Source organism: Rhipicephalus sanguineus, chromosome 4 (assembly GCF_013339695.2).
Source record: "Rhipicephalus sanguineus isolate Rsan-2018 chromosome 4, BIME_Rsan_1.4, whole genome shotgun sequence".
Lineage (NCBI taxonomy): Eukaryota > Metazoa > Arthropoda > Arachnida > Ixodida > Ixodidae > Rhipicephalus > Rhipicephalus sanguineus.
Genome location: NC_051179.1, coordinates 15,828,533 through 15,844,402, shown reverse-complemented (window position 1 = coordinate 15,844,402; position 15,870 = coordinate 15,828,533). Strand labels below are relative to the sequence as shown.

The window sequence follows — 15,870 nt, the reverse complement described above, 5'->3', positions numbered from 1 at the left end:
CTTAGATTTAGGCACACGTTAAAGAACCCCAGGTGGTCGAAATTTTCGGAGCCCTCCACAACGGCGTCTCTCATAATCATATCGTGGTTTTGGGACGTTAAACCCCAGCGATTGTTCTCGCTGTCGAGGACGGATCTCGAAGGCTAAGCTTTGCCCCCTCTAAATAGTCGAATTACTCATGGTGAAAAAAATGACAGGGTAGATACGAGCTAGTTGAATGATGTGTATGCCATGTATGACGTGTTTTCGGCCACCATATTCGCATCCGCCGCGTGCAGCCAGCAGGAAAAACTCTATGCCCCCCCCCCCCCTTTTTTTTTTACTTTCTAAGTGCTCCGTCGCTTAGGAATTGTGACATCACTACTTGTTTAGATTAACAGATCTCGTAGGCTATGTTTCTCCTGGCCGCGTTAGACAAAATACGTCATATCTGCCATTTTATTTTTTAAAAAACGTTCGAAAATTCGTTTTCTTTACAGTTAGGTGGCGCTAGTGTGTTAATCATGGCCGCCTTCTGAGGAGCTGTCTGCAATGAGTCCTTTTACCATCTGCATACGTTGAAATTATAGCCGTTTATAGTATTGGAACCCTTTCTCGTGCACTTTGAAGTACCTCGTGAACGAACGGTCAGGTCACCGCGATCTAACGCTGACATATGTCTACGTCGCCATGAACTTATATTCTGAATACGTCCATTTCGGCGCAGGTTGAACTACTGATTTCTCAATCGCGCCTCGGAACACGCTGAAAGCTGACGCCGAGGTGTTTCGCTGCTGAGTACCGAAGATGGACATCGTATTGAGACAGCAGATGTGTCTTAAGGAATGCTACGATTCTTTACTTCAAAAGCCAGAAGCCCAAGACCGCGTGGAGCTCAAACAAAACTTGCGAAAGCTGAACGAGTGCAACTACAGCTTTCAGTTCATTAGTAGTCGGGTGAGAATGTCTTAATTCTGCTACATTTTGTAGACATTGGACCATTTTAGGCTGTAAGATGGATTGTGTGCCTTCTCCCTCGATGCTTTTGAATGGTTCTGTGTTGAAATAACGCGTAGCCTCCTGACTAGGAAGTGTCGCGCCTTTTACTCATTCAATGAGTATAGTTCAACAACCCGCGTCCGGAGCCAGCTGTAGCGCGAAGCATTTGCGTGTGACACTAGTTACGCGATATCTTCGGCAGCATTACTGAATTTTTTTTTATCTCGTTCTTACGGTACGCTTTGGAATCGGTGCATGCTAAGGTCCGACGAAAGTATGGTTTAGGTTTGTCCGAGTTACCGTCAGATATTGCGCGTTTCCCATGACCCCATTTCCAACTTTTTTTCTTTTTTTCAGGACGCTGATGTGATAATCGTACTTCTCATCGACACGCTGTATGCTATACAGGATGACGACCTCATCTCATATTTCGGGCAGCTTGTTTTTGATATTTGCACAAAGCAAAAGGTACGAAATTCACTGAACAGTTTCCCATGTGGATATGTATTTATGTAAGGCATAAGCATTATAAATTCGAGATACTGACGTTTGTATAGTAGTCTTAAGTAGTTTGTGAAACCGAAAGAGGTAGATTTGGAGATATTGGAAGGTCTTGAGGCCTTGAAGATATTGGAAGTGCATGCTTTGGGGGGAGCACCAGAAACTGTGCATGCCCTTATGGCTGCATGGATATGTAGTATCTAACTTGACTAGGGTTTTCGAGCTGTTACTTCACTTGAAAATGTTTAGGAGGTTTACTTGCAGATTATGATGCTTCTTTACCATTGTTGTACCTCTTTTACTATCCACTGTGGCATTCCAGTGATCAACGCTAGTTTGTTGAGTTTCGGGCCAGTGACCAAAAATGGAAAATAAATTGTTTTTAGGGAATCGCACTGCTACCAACACATAAGACGTTATCATCTTTAATTTCTTGTCATGTCTGTATATTAGTATACACAGTATGCACAAGATTACAGAGATAGTTCACACTGTGTGAAATTACAACACTAAAATGTGTGTAGTTTGGATAACACAGTTCTAGTTTGGTGCATGCTGACTCTACTTGGCTACTTCTGATTTCAGGTCACATTGGAGACGAGGACTCTACACAAAGCGATGGAATACTTCCTCAAGGCATTGTCTTTCTGCAGCTTTTGGGTGTTGTCAAACTGCATCAGTGCCTGTGGTGCACTCCTCTATTCAAATGTGCCACGGCTTGAGCAGGCAAGTCATAACATCTCTGCTTTTCATCAATTGAATCATTTGCTTTAGCCTTTCCACCACTTGTTCCAGTTTTACCTTCGTCACAATCTTCGCTGAACTATTGCCTAACAGTTCCTTAAAATAAACATTTCTAATGCTTATTACAATTCACTGAGCAGCTCAAGATGTCACTTTAATCAATAATGCTCTTCACTAAATGCTTCCATATTGCTAGTGAACACGCACAAGGACTACAGAGAAAGCCACAGGACATGTCCTTGTGCGTGTCTGTAGTCCTTGTGTGTGTTTGCTAGTAATATGGAAGCATTCAGTCTGTACCAACTAGCCCAGCTAAATGCATTAACAAATAACCTTCACTAAATTATGAAGAAATGCTTATTTACTGCTTCCATTAAAGAGGTACTGTCACAAAAATTTTCAGTTTTTTCTTTTTTTTTGTGTCAAATAAAAGCCTAAGCCCTCGAGAACCTAGAAAATGTATTGCTAAGCGTGAGTGCACCCTGAAAAAGTAATTACAGTATGTTTTTAAAATCTGGTTTCGGTTCCTGCTGTACCTTGACGTCACAACACAGTATGAGCTTCTTGCCACGTGCTCGTGCAAGATATCGTGACGTTTCCACAGCCGCTCCACTCCGTGGCTCCATTGGCGATGCACACGTGGCCATTTTGAATGTTTTTGGGGACGCACAAGCAGCCGTATTGGATGTTTCGGTACCTGACATCATCGCAACCAGCCATACTGGAACATGAAGTCACCAGAATTGACACTGTAGCCTGACGTCACACTAGTGTCGATGTCAGTAGGTGCGCCATGCGAAAATCGACATTAATGTAAAAAAAATATCAGCGTTTACTGAGCTTCACACTTGCTCAGGGCCGTCTTTATACAGGAGATTTGTATGGCAGAGTAAAGTACCCCTTTAAATTAACCTTCCCAGATTTATATTGAAGCTAATTCTTATCATTTTGTTGTCTTTACACATGCATGCCAGGTTTGCAATAGGTTGCTGTTATGTTAATATGTGCAGCTTTAAAGTGTTTCATTGTGCTTGTAACAGCAGGTCTGATTGCATTCCTATTTCAGTTCTGGGAGCAACTGCTTGGTCGAGGTTGTACATTTGAGACCCTGCTATCCTCGCTGGAGCTTGACATGGATGCAAAGCTTGCAACACTTAAAGCTCTTAGAGCAATGACTGTTAGGTGAGTCTCCTATGCCCAGAGTGCCAGTTTAGCTTAGGCTGCACTGCATTCATCGATTTGTTTTGGTTTGTACTCTTTTGTAAACTTGAAAAGACCACAGAAACTGTGACGGACGTTAATTTCCAAAAAGATAAATATGACATGAAAAAGATAAGGAAAAGGAAAGTAATCACTCATTTTATGAAATGCCACACCCAATTCAAATTATATTGGTGCATTCGCACCATGCTGGTTGTGCACAAGTATCGCTTTTTCATGTAACTTCATATAGTAAGTAAGTGCAAACGCATACACTAGATTCCAGGGTCGTAGCAAGAAGTTTATTTCACAGGTAAGAGGGGGGGGGGTGTTTGATCCCCCTTTATGTATGCACATGCATGTGCTTGTAGTATCTATATATATACATGTAAAATGAAAAAATTCAAGGGGGATTACCCCCCCTCCCCCCCTTCCACCTTTGGCTTTGCGACTGTGAGATATATATATGGGACATTCCATGCCAAATCACCCAGCGTTTTTCCGACCATCACAAATATGGCTGAAAAAATTTCCACGTTTTTCTTGAAGTTCAAAACTCGTTCTGCTCGTTTATTTCTGTTGCCAAAAATTTTCCCGCCTGTTTGTGAGAGTCTGTAGTTCTGCACCGACTGAGCTAAAGGGCATCAAACAACAATTTTTTTCAAAGGGCGTTTATAGGATGCACTCAATAAAATGGTATTTCCGGCAAGCTAATGAAGTGATGTAAGTGTAAAAATAATGACTTATTTATGTATATCGATTCTTCGAGGGCTTTTCGCACGAGCAAAATTGAATAAAGTTGCAAAGTTTGATATTTTTTTCCAGGAGCAAGGCAAAGTTAAAGGGTAGAAATTAATTATATACTGCAAGCCTGTTCGACATACTACAAAAGAAAAATAATTTAGTTGCTGAAGGTGTAGCAAATCGTCCGAAAAAAATTGCGAATTTCACTTTTTTTTAGAAAAGCTCTGTATTCATCGTCAAAAAACTTGCATTGGTGGTAGGACTAAAAATATGCGCAATACTTCATTTGAAAGCTCTATGTATTAGCTGAACATAGACAAGCTTACAAAAGGGTATTATTTTTTTTAACTTGAGAAATATTTTTTTGAAATTTTGTATCTCCACCAGCTTTTCGCCGACATAACTCAAGCGGCGTGAAGCATTTGCAACGGCAACCTGCAGCCCATGCCCACTGACCTGGGATGCAGACGTCAAACATGGTGCTGTCTATAAAGTAGTGGAAAAGGAAATGGGGTTGTATTATAGACAGCACTAAATTATTTTTCTTTTGTAGTATGTCGAACAGGCTTCCAGTATATAATTAATTTCTACCCTTTGAGCTTGCCTTGTTCCTGGAAAAAAATATCAAACTTTGCAACTTTATTCAATTTTGCTCGTGCGAAAAGCCCTCGAAGAATCGATATACATAAATAAGTCATTATTTTTACACTTACATCACTTCATTAGCTTGCCGGAAATACCATTTTATTGAGTGCATCCTATAAACGCCCTTTGAAAAAAATTGTTGTTTGATGCCCTTTAGCTCACTCGGCGCAGAACTACAGAGTCGCACAAACAGGCGGGAAAATTTTTGGCAACAGAAATAAACGAGCAGAACGAGTTTTGAACTCCAAGGAAAACGTGGAAATTTTTTCAGCCATATTTGTGATGGTCGGAAAAACGCTGCGTGATTTGGCATGGAATGACCCATATATATATATATATATATATATATATATATATATATATATATATATATATATATATATATATATATATATATATGTGTGTGCTTTGGAAGCGACTGTGAGAGGTTCTCATGGCTTTCAATTGTAGATGTAACTTCATAGCTTGTCGTCATTTCTGATTTGGAAGACCTTAATATTTACTGAGAAATGCATTGAAGTTACAATGACAGGGAAGAAAAATCCAAATCAGTCATTCGCATAATTATTCGTTTTTGCTGGAAGTCTTTGATCAGGAAACATTGTACATAGAATGTTCAGTGACATACCACCAATAAATGTTTGGAATTAAGTGTTCTAATGTGTTACAGAGAAATCATTACCTGCTGAAATTGATTTCTTTGGCAAGCTTGATGTAGCAGGTTCGTTCAGAGCTGCAGTGGCACATTTTGAAGGTGAAAGGTGCAAAAATGCTCATGTATTTAAATTAAGATGCATCTTAAAAACCCCAAATGGTATAAATTAATCTGGAGATTTAATGCTAAACATTAATCTGGCAGAAATTCCCAAAATATACGGCACATGATGGACAGAGAAAGTGTGGCATTTCATGTGCCAGCTTGTTAATTACACATTTGTGTCTGCATTTCTAGTTGGATGTTGTCAAAAATTTTACCCTGCCCAACTATGAATTAATAATAGGCAGTGGCAGCTAATATGTTGCTGTGTGCAGCGGTACGTGGGAAACACTCGCTTCGCATTTGACAGCACAACCGCTCTTGCAGACATTCAGCATGTAAGGAGCTACCAGCAGACACATAATCCTTAGCATGCAGTCTGTTGTTACCCTTGTCTTCAACAAGAACACTCACATGATAAAGTAGTAGTTTCCTGAATTGCTGCAATGTGACGAAGCATCACAGGACGTCACTGAAGCACTGTTTCTGTCAGACACGGTGCCTGTAATCCAGTATGTTGCAAACAGTAATAAGTTTACGGAGGTGCCTAACCTCACTAACCTTCTGCCTTCAGTGAGCGTCCGTATTTTCAGTGAGCTGATTGCTTGTGCACATTACGCAAAACAGGAACCCCGGAGAACCTTACATGCCAGACGCTTACATCACTCGAATGGTGGAGATACTTCTCAGTGTGCTCAGTGGACCGTGCTTTAACGACAACACAGTGCAAGCACAGGCAAGTGTGACCTCATGTTTGTTTTTTTTTGTTTTCTTGTTCCAAAAATTATTATTCCGAGTACTGCAATGCAGTATCATGGCCCCACCAACGTCCCAATTTTATATCTCATTCGCCATTGGGTAAAAGTGTTCGCATGACGAAAAATAGCAAGAGCTTAAGGGAGGCACTGTACATTCATTTCATGCTTAAAGGGATACTGAACAAAATTTTTGCCATCGAGATGTTCAGCCAAATTGAAAGACTGGGTGCTGAAATCGGTAGACACATTCTTCATATCATGGCAGAAGCTAACGGAAAATAATGAATTTAATGCATTTTTCCCAAACTGCCACATCTAGTGGTTGCGGCGTGAACTGGAGGAGGTGACGTTTAACACCGGGCATGCCAACAGTGGCAACTGTTGAAACACAGCAGTTGAAACTGCTGAAAACAGTTTTCGTGAGGGCTGAAATGCGTCAGAGTTTTTGTTTAGTATGTTCATATTTGTTCATGGGAGTTCATACACTTTTTCTTCCTGGTTTCCTCACAGACTTTGGTGATCAGTGCCTTGAGGTGCTTGCAGAATATTTTTTCTACAAAATGGAATTTTTCCCAGTGAGCATCTTGGAAACCTTCTGGGTATCCTCAAAGTAAGTTATACTCAGTAGCTTAGAACTGGTACAAAAAAAAAAAAAAAACCTTGATTTTCACTTGCATTTCATGATGCATAGAACTGTCATGATTGTGGCTTTTTATAGATACATTGAAACTTTCAAACATCTGTTGAACTTAAATGATAAGCTTAGGTGGAGTTTCTGTGGTAATGCAGTGCCATGCAGCCTTTAAAGGCCTTTGGATTGGCTATTTAAGGGTTACTGTGTGACACTAAAAACTACACATTTCACTGTTTCCTTTCCTGTCTATCAGTGCCACATGTACTGTTGCACAAACAAAGGTGTCAGTGTACTCATAAGTGCATGATGTGTTGTGGTTAAGTGTCAGTATTCTTAGTAAACAAAAGCTGAGACATTGTGTAATGCCACTTATACCAAAGGTTGTTGATTTATAAGCCTAAGAGTTATGGCATACTCATTTCCCAGGGTTTCAATCCTAAAAATATCACAAGGAATCTTCCTTCTAAGACTTGCGCTTGAGTACAAAAGGCATGTGCTGCAGCTTCTGATGTGGTTTTGATGGGGTCCATATGATGTGCTTTTACTAACAGTCCTCTGTAGAGAACAAGATAGGGCACAGCCCAGGCTGATCATGTGAAACGGTTTATATGCCTGTGCTGTCAATAACATTTACACTCATTTCCTTGTGAGCCAATTAACAAAAATGCCTTTACACTTCAGGCATTTACTACTGAATTAGGTGTTACACAAACATTCAGATGTATGCCATATAGCTTGTAGCCAAATTTGGGACTTGGGAACAAAACTGAAATGACAGTGAAATGACAAACAGTAACAGTCCTGTTTCTCCAGTACATTTCTACACTACAGGTGGCACCTTCTCAGGGGCTGATGAGGATGCAGCCATTCCTGTCTAGCCTTCCCTCTACCCCTTGCATATTGCATACTTTGGTGAATTTGCCACAAGACATACGCACAGAAAATTAGTAAAAGTACATCAAGTAAATGCATGTAACTCTGTTCCATGTGGCTACTGCAGCAATGATATAGCATATTTTTTGTCTGTTATCCAGCAAGAAAAGTCATCTGTCACATAGTACTTAATATTTTTAGTAGTGGGTCACGTCTATAAAAGTGCATTGTGCTCACATTTTTTATAGAAAGAGCCATTGTCAGAGCACTGGTACTCACTGCTATGCTCAAATGTATTGTCAGTCATTGTGATACCTAAATATAAGTTCCAGCTGTGGTGGGTTGTTTGCCACATTGCCGGAACACAGATGCAGTGAAAGAGCCTTCGATTAGCCTAATTACGCCACACCTTTGCTTTTGTTTTCTAGAGGAGCTATTACATGTAATTCCAAAGTTTTCTTGGAAGCCATTTGTGAATAGCTCATAAGCTTGTTCTTTGTCGCTAGGGACAGTAAAGACATCCCTGAATGCTGGGTGCCAAGCTTAAGCCATACGCTGGACAGTAAAAGTCTGTATTTTGCTAATTTCAGTCATTGTCTGCTTTGCACATCCATCATATCTTGTGAAGCTTTGTCTCTGGCAAATGAACTCATTGCTTCTTTATTTTCTGCTAGAGCCTCTCATTTTTTGGCTTCCCGGGGCAGAAAAACAGGCAGTACCTAAGCCTGAATCCAAGCCCGTTGTGCACACATTTACCATCGGTCGCAACCAGCGATGAATCTCAGAGTCAGTCAAAGGTAAGTACACCAAATCCCTCAGTGTCGTGAATTATACACTAATAATGCTACATTCAGCTGGTCACCACCACATGCTGACTCAGATTGCAAACAATGCGGAGCTCATTCTTGATCCAAACCAGAGAAAGCGTGTCTTAGACGAATGTGCAGCTCCTTGTCAGAGAAGTCAGAGACTGGAAGAGGAAGCACGTTAGTGCTTATTCTGTTGTAATCAAGGTGCGCAGGTGTTGAGGAACTGTCGCATGTGCCACTCCAGTGACATCGCGCCAAGAACAAAAGCTGAAGGGGCCACGTGACTAGTACTCAATCACATCTCCGTCGTGCTGAGAGTTTGAAAGTGAGAGCACCTCATAGTGCTCTGAACCCTAGCATGGTACTGTGAAAGAGCCTTGCAAATGGATTTTGAGGGCTTGATTTCGACCGGTGCAATATGGCAGATGTCACCAGAGTGCTCAAAAAGGACCTGTTGAATAAAGCTTCCAAATAGAGGCCATAGAGATGAAATGTAGCTTGATGCTCTAGAACAGGGGTCTCAAACACACGGGTCGTGGGTCGCATGCTTCGCTAGCGGCCCGCACATGACTGTCTTTGCCCCATATTTTTTTTTTTTATCTTGCTAATAAATGTATTCATGAGCTACACAGACATGACTGGTCTCAAGTATTTTTTTTGTGAGGTACCCCATGCGGTCCCTATGTATTGATATGTAACCGTGAAACAAACACTGTATTTCAGAATCGGCGTCCAGATTTGAGTCATTCTGAAGGCCGGTGTCGATATGTTGTTGGAATTCCACGTCAAATCCTCTGCAGAAATCACTCATATTAATACATGAGTGATATGAGGAATGCCACCTTTCAGGTGGCAACGTTAGCTTGCATTTTGTACATACTACCCCCCCCCCCCCTCCCCCGCTCTTACCTTCTTCACTGTCGCGGCCCTAGTGGGACTGAGTTTCATGATTCCAGCCCGCTAGCTGAGGTGAGCTTGAGAGCCCTGCTCTAGGACCTTATTTGGCTACCATTTTTCTTGGTCGGATGTCGGCGGGGGGGCGGGGGGTTGTATATTGACTGCAGGAAAAAGCGTTGCACATTTATTAGAGGTGAGCAGGGAGGAGATTGGATTGTTTCTCACCATGCTCACTGATTGGCCCGTGCCAGCACCTTCATCACGTCAAGGTTGCTTGAGCAGCAGGCTGAGGCACGGCATTGAGGTCACCATAATCCTTGCGTGGACACACGTGCAGGTTTATGAATGTGTGCTGATCACCATCTTAATTTTCATGTAAATTCACTGACCTTGGGTTATAACTGAGTGCCCGGAGAAAAAAAAAATTATCCTGTTAAAACCAACCCGGATATGGGAAATATGTTACAATATATAAAAAGAAGAATTTTAAAGATATACACAAATATATTCCTCATAACAAACTACACATCTAATGTATAGAACTCTGTGCACCAATAATACTGCCAAAGCATGCCCGCAGCTGGGCTTCCTCGCAATGCATGTTGGCATTGCGGGAAAGCCAAACAGAATTAATGCGTAACATTTGCTTATTTTCTCGTGTGGTAAATGCGGATTATCCGAATCTCGGGTGTCCGAGCAATCAGTTGTCTGCTGTGTTTGATTGACTGTTGTCCTTTCTTGCACCGAAATGATCCTGTGTACAGTGAACTTTTAACAAAATTTTGCTAAGGTTCACTATACTCTGACTTCGGCTATATTAAGCTACTATTTGATATATTGAACTAATCGTGGCATATATTGCGATTCATTGTGATTAAGTTCCACCGTATCCTTCTTTCATGTGTTTTCTATTTTGGTTCATACTGAAAAGGGTGACCCCTTGTTTAAGTTTACCTTAGCCACTTCATGCCTGCCTGCCTACTTTGACCACGCTCTCCATTGATACTGCAGTTTGACAGCTCATGCTACATATTCTGCATGGTTAGGTGGAGTGTTACTAAGTTACATACATATATTTACATTTGTAAATGCCAGGACAGTGGCAATATGGGGGTGTTAGTCTGACTCTTTGCTCATAATATTCGTCTTCCTTTGTCTTCGTCTTCCCTAATTAAGTGGCTTGCTGTCCTCTTTTTACCATTCAGACACACACATTTCACTTTATCTACCACAGCTTCTAATCATGACACCACAAAATTTCATTCTCTAGTCTGTAGTAAACTGAAACACAAAAACATGTTGGGTTACACGACATGATTTGCACACAGCATCATGTTGACTTAGCTCAGTGTCTGGTGAAACGGCATCTACTTACTTTAACAGCGGATCTGTTTAAGCCAACCGTTAGTCCGTGCAGAGCGAACAGAAAACTATCATCATTATGAACCGGCATGCGCTTTCTTCATCGTCTTCTTCCTCTTTGTCCTCTTCTTCATCTTCAGCTTCGCTCCCAGAAAACGTGCGACGATTTGTCCGGTGTGGGATGCAATAACTCTGATGGGCAAGAGAACGAGTACAGAGAGAGAGAGTGATGTAAAAAGATAGAGAAAGAAATAGACAGAGAGAGAAAGATAGAGAAAGAAACAGACACATGAAACTGATAGAAAAAAGGAAGAGCAAGGCTGAAAGAGAAAATCAAAGAGAGAAAAAAAGAGAGGAAAGAGAAACAAAGATAGAAAGAGCCAGGAAGAGAAAGAAATAAATAGAGAGAGAAAGACAGAAATAGAAATAAAGAGAAATAGTATGTGTTCATGTATATCCATGTCCAGCATCATTTATGGAACACTGAACAGCATTCATAGCAAGGCTAAGCCTTGTTATGCAGAAATTTTCTATGTGTGCGATACCTGATGTCTTCGCTAAAGCTTTTCTTTGTTTTGTTTGCAATTTTACTTCTGGTCGCCTATTTTTACTCCACTTGAAGCCATCCACGCCAAGGCGAAGGAATCGTAAAAAGAAGGTCAAAAAAGGGAATGGATTTCCAAAGGAGGACACTCCAGAGCAGTCTGAAGATGGTACGTTAAATTGCTCATATTATGGCTGTGTGCTTGACCGGCTGTCTTACATTGCAGCCATAGAAACGTTTCTATTGATCAAGACGTGGGTACACATTGTTGCTTCTTTTGATTGTGGAAAGGTCTTGTCGTTCACTTGAAAACACCGCGAAAGAGCATGTTGAAAAAAGATGGCTGATCCCTTCGTCATAGTAATCAGTATAACACGAAAGTGAAACATCTTGTCACAAAAGTAGTTGATTGTTTATAGTGAATTGGTATATGAGAACTTGTACAATGTCTATTGTTGTTTGGCAGATATAGCACCACTTGATGTGATCGCACCCGCGTTGACTCCTAGTGGCACATCTCCATCCCGACGACTAAAGCCCATGATCATGATTTAACCCTTGCGGTAGGTGAAGTTGTCAAGATATACATGGACACTGCATATGGTGAATCCCGCACAAAGATGGCATCAAGAAGCACATAGTAGACACTGATACTCAATATGTACTCCTCCAAAGCGTCGAGAAACGTGACGAGCATCATGTCTTCCCTCTAGCCTGCCCGTTAATAATTCTCACAGGGCGAGTGGGGAACGCGGTGCGACAGGCGGGCGAGCGTCGGAGAGCTATTTTTTGATATGGATGGATGCTATGAGCGACGCTTGGGCTAAAGCCACCACCCCGTAGTGTGTTAAAGCGTTGACGAGATTACACTTCTCCTATTGGAAACGCACCGAAAGGGAGAGTTGTAGCAACGGCGCGTTGCAGGAGCTAATGGCGGAGGCAATGAATTTTTCTCTTTTTTTTGACCCTGGTGGCACAGATGTCACAGCCCCGTTATAAAGGGGAGGCTCATAGCATCCATCCAAGAGCACTGTAAGAGGAAAGTGTGAAAGATAAAAAAAGGCGCATTCATGTAGCCTTCATTATGTGTTTGGCGGTAACTTGGTGGGCTAAACGCCCGCAAGCCATCATCGCGGACCGAGAGGTCGTGGGTAGGGATGGGCGAATATTCGGGTGTTTCGAATATTCGAACGAATATTACAGTATTCGAATTCGCTTCGATACGAATTTATATTATTCGAAATTTCGAAGTATTCGAAATGAACGAATATATGTATGTTAGACCGCGCATAACCCCCTGTAAAGGTGGTTTCACTGCAGCGTCAGGTTGCTGTACCGTGAAACCACCTTTACAGGAGAAATCTGCACTGCCGCGAAGCCACACTTTAAGGTTAAGTGTACATTTTTTTTTAAAGTTGAAATCGTGTTATATGAGCTTATATGCGCTAAGCATAGTAATTTTTAAATTGTAACATATTGTACCACTTCTAACCTGCACCCTACTGCTATTCAAATCTTGATACTATTCAAAGTTGCTTCCACTTCATTTCAAACCAAAAAAAGTGACATTCGCTCATACCTAGTTCCAATTCTAAAAAATATTGTGCAAGCATCATGACAAAAACACTCATTTTTCATAATAATATGCGCTATATACTATTCGAACTATTCGATTCGAAATTATTCGACCAAATCACTATTCGCTTCGGATTCGCTTCGAACCTCAAATTTGCTATCGCCCATCCCTAGTCGTGGGTTCAACTCCTGTCAACGGAACTTTTTCTTATACTAGTCTTTTTTCTTTGCCATTTGATGGTGTTCATTTTGCTGACGTATTTCCGTCATGAAAGTCTTGGTGGACACTGGCATAAAACACTTTCATGTTAAAATAATTTAAAATGTCTCTGTATGAATAACACGGTCTCAACATTAGTAACTTGACAAATATGTTAATTGTGGATCTTTCATATCTCCTCCGATCTCAGTGAGAGGTCTTGAGCATCCTAGCCCTTTTTTGTTTTAATGACTTTGATGCTGCATACGAGTTATGTTATGCATTGCATTTAACAGCAAAGTTTGTTTTAACCAGCATAGAATTCTCGGCTTGACTGTGGGCTGCTAGAAGCCTGGTCATGGGCTGCATATCGCTTTTGACGTTTGTTGTTTAGCAGTGCCTTATTGTAGAATACAGCATTATTGTAGAATATTGTAGAATAGTGCAGTTTTTACCAGAATGCCGGAAGAAAGCCTCAGGCCGCAGCAGTAGCAACCACATCTTGTAGAAATTTGTTCACTGAACATTGTAAGGCTTTGCACTACGCAGGCTGCTTCCTTTCGTCGAACATTTTCCCGCGAGGAAGTGCCGTGCAGATGAAGAGTGTTTCACCGCTTCGTGATATATTTATTCGTGATATATCTTTATTGATTGCTGTAATTTTCACAGAGGGCACGAAGACTCCCCTTCAGTTTTGGAAAAAGACATCTAGCTCAGAGTCGGAGCTTTCCGATTCTGAAGGAAGTCAGGTAGTGAGGCAGCGTCACCTGCAAGCAAGTGTCCGTCGTAACGTCTACTTCTCTCTCACTTACATTACCAAGGTGAGAATTGCTGGGTCTGCATCTTCTCTTTACCACCTACACTGCTAGCACAGCAGAGTGCTGACAACATATTAGCATTCGACCATAATAATGTGTCGCTGTATGTGTCGCTGGATAATAATGTGTCGCTGGATTCCACCCTTACCACAAGCCTTAGCTGCAGTCACTGTGGAGTTTCGCTTGCAAGGCAGGAATTGTGGCGAGAATGTAATTTTATCCCTTTTTTCTATTCCCCCCACCCCCTTTCTCTTAAAAGGAGTACTTACACATATTTTGTATCTTGGTTTTTCAGTTGCAAAAAAGTAGGTAATGACCCATGTATCATGACTGGAAACCTCGTTTGCTCGAGTTTACGACGGTTAATTATTTACAAACGGTTTTATAGCACCCAGTCACACTTTTGGTTTCAGGGAGGACTGAAAGAAGGACCAGGTGTTCTTTTTTTTTTTTTTTTTTTTTTTTTTTTTTTTTTTGTAGAGACAGTTGACCACATGAGCAGACAAAAGAGTGACATACGTGCAGTGCCCACTGCATGCATCATCATGTGCACGTGTACGCCATATTAGTGACTGAAACAGAGCGCAAACGCAGGGATCACTGCAGCGAAAACAAACTTGGGACATAGGCAGTTGTTGGTTGTTTACATTAAAACCAAGTTGACTTCAGTGTTGCGATGTGCACCGTTCTGCACTCAGTTGCGCATCTTACACTTTAAAATCGGTTGTAAATATGTTCTAGGCCATATGAGCAGTTTCTATTTTGTGAACGATGTGTTTATGTTCACACAAATTTGTCTTACAAGTCATCTCAGCTTTAAAAATTTGTGTCAGTATTCCTTTAACATTGACCTGTCTGCCATTAACTTGCATACAAGAGTTTTCCATTCCATTTCCATTCCTCCTCAGTCCTCTCCCATCACATGTTTTTATTTATTAATACTTTCTTAACTCGGGCCTCTGAAAGAGAGACTCGGAAGGATTAGCATCATTGACTTTCTTAGCTAATACATTTTATTGGGAAGCTGGTAATATTATTTTATCTGGGTTGTTAAGCCATTATTCCAAACAGAGCAAGATATAAGGGTAGAATTTTAATTTTTTATTTCTCTTAATTGCTCGTTATAATGTTTCTAATTTTAAAAAATTGCATGTGTAATCTGCCACTCCTATTTTGCAGAAGCACCTGGAAAAGGAAGAAAAAATTTGAAGTAATTTATCTTGCCTTGCTAGGCAAGTTCAGCAGTAGCCTCCACTTAGGAAACTGTCAAGCAGACATCGCACACAGCCAAATTATTTGTGACCTTTTGATTAGTTTTTTCTCGCGTACAACCCGCACAATTTTTTTTTTTAATTTGAAGCTATAGAAAAAGAAAACGAAAATTCTGCTTTGCAAAGGTGGCTTCACGGCAGTGGTTCACAGCTGTGCCAGGAAGTTAGCCTCGCGGCATTGCGCGGGTGTTATATTTAGAAAAATTATCCGCGAATCGTTCTGGAGGGTGGGGGTTATACGCGAAAAAATGCGTATACACTTGCAGTGCATAACAAATTTTCCAAATAATGTTTATGCCATGGTATATCGTATGGTTCAAGTGTCCTGCCTTGTATTTGTCATTGCAGGTTGTTGACAGCCGAGAGATGTTTGGCTACTGGCTTCATTTTCTTCCCGATATACCAGTTACCATCGGTGCACCTCAGACTCAGACAGTTCTTTTGACCATTTTGAAGGATCCCAATCCACAGGTGTGTATGTGCGTGCGTGTTTGTGCACATGTGTGCATGTATGTATGTATGTGTATGTATGTATGCATGTGCGAGTGAGTGAGAGAGAGA

At 41.1% G+C, this 15,870-nt stretch overlaps 1 protein-coding gene across 1 annotated transcript in view; it reads left to right on the top strand.

The window, feature by feature from the left end:
- The first annotated feature begins 510 nt into the window (after nt 1-510).
- Nucleotides 511-15,870, top strand: part of LOC119389481 (HEAT repeat-containing protein 6-like) — a 40,306-nt gene continuing 24,946 nt past the window's right edge. Inside the window, 12 exon segments of the mRNA XM_037656766.2 lie at nt 511-626; nt 707-936; nt 1,336-1,446; nt 2,065-2,205; nt 3,290-3,405; nt 6,197-6,305; nt 6,838-6,900; nt 6,902-6,937; nt 8,509-8,631; nt 11,525-11,615; nt 13,890-14,041; nt 15,658-15,780. Coding sequence (XP_037512694.1) covers nt 787-936; nt 1,336-1,446; nt 2,065-2,205; nt 3,290-3,405; nt 6,197-6,305; nt 6,838-6,900; nt 6,902-6,937; nt 8,509-8,631; nt 11,525-11,615; nt 13,890-14,041; nt 15,658-15,780 — 1,215 coding nt within the window. The 5' untranslated portion in view covers nt 511-626; nt 707-786.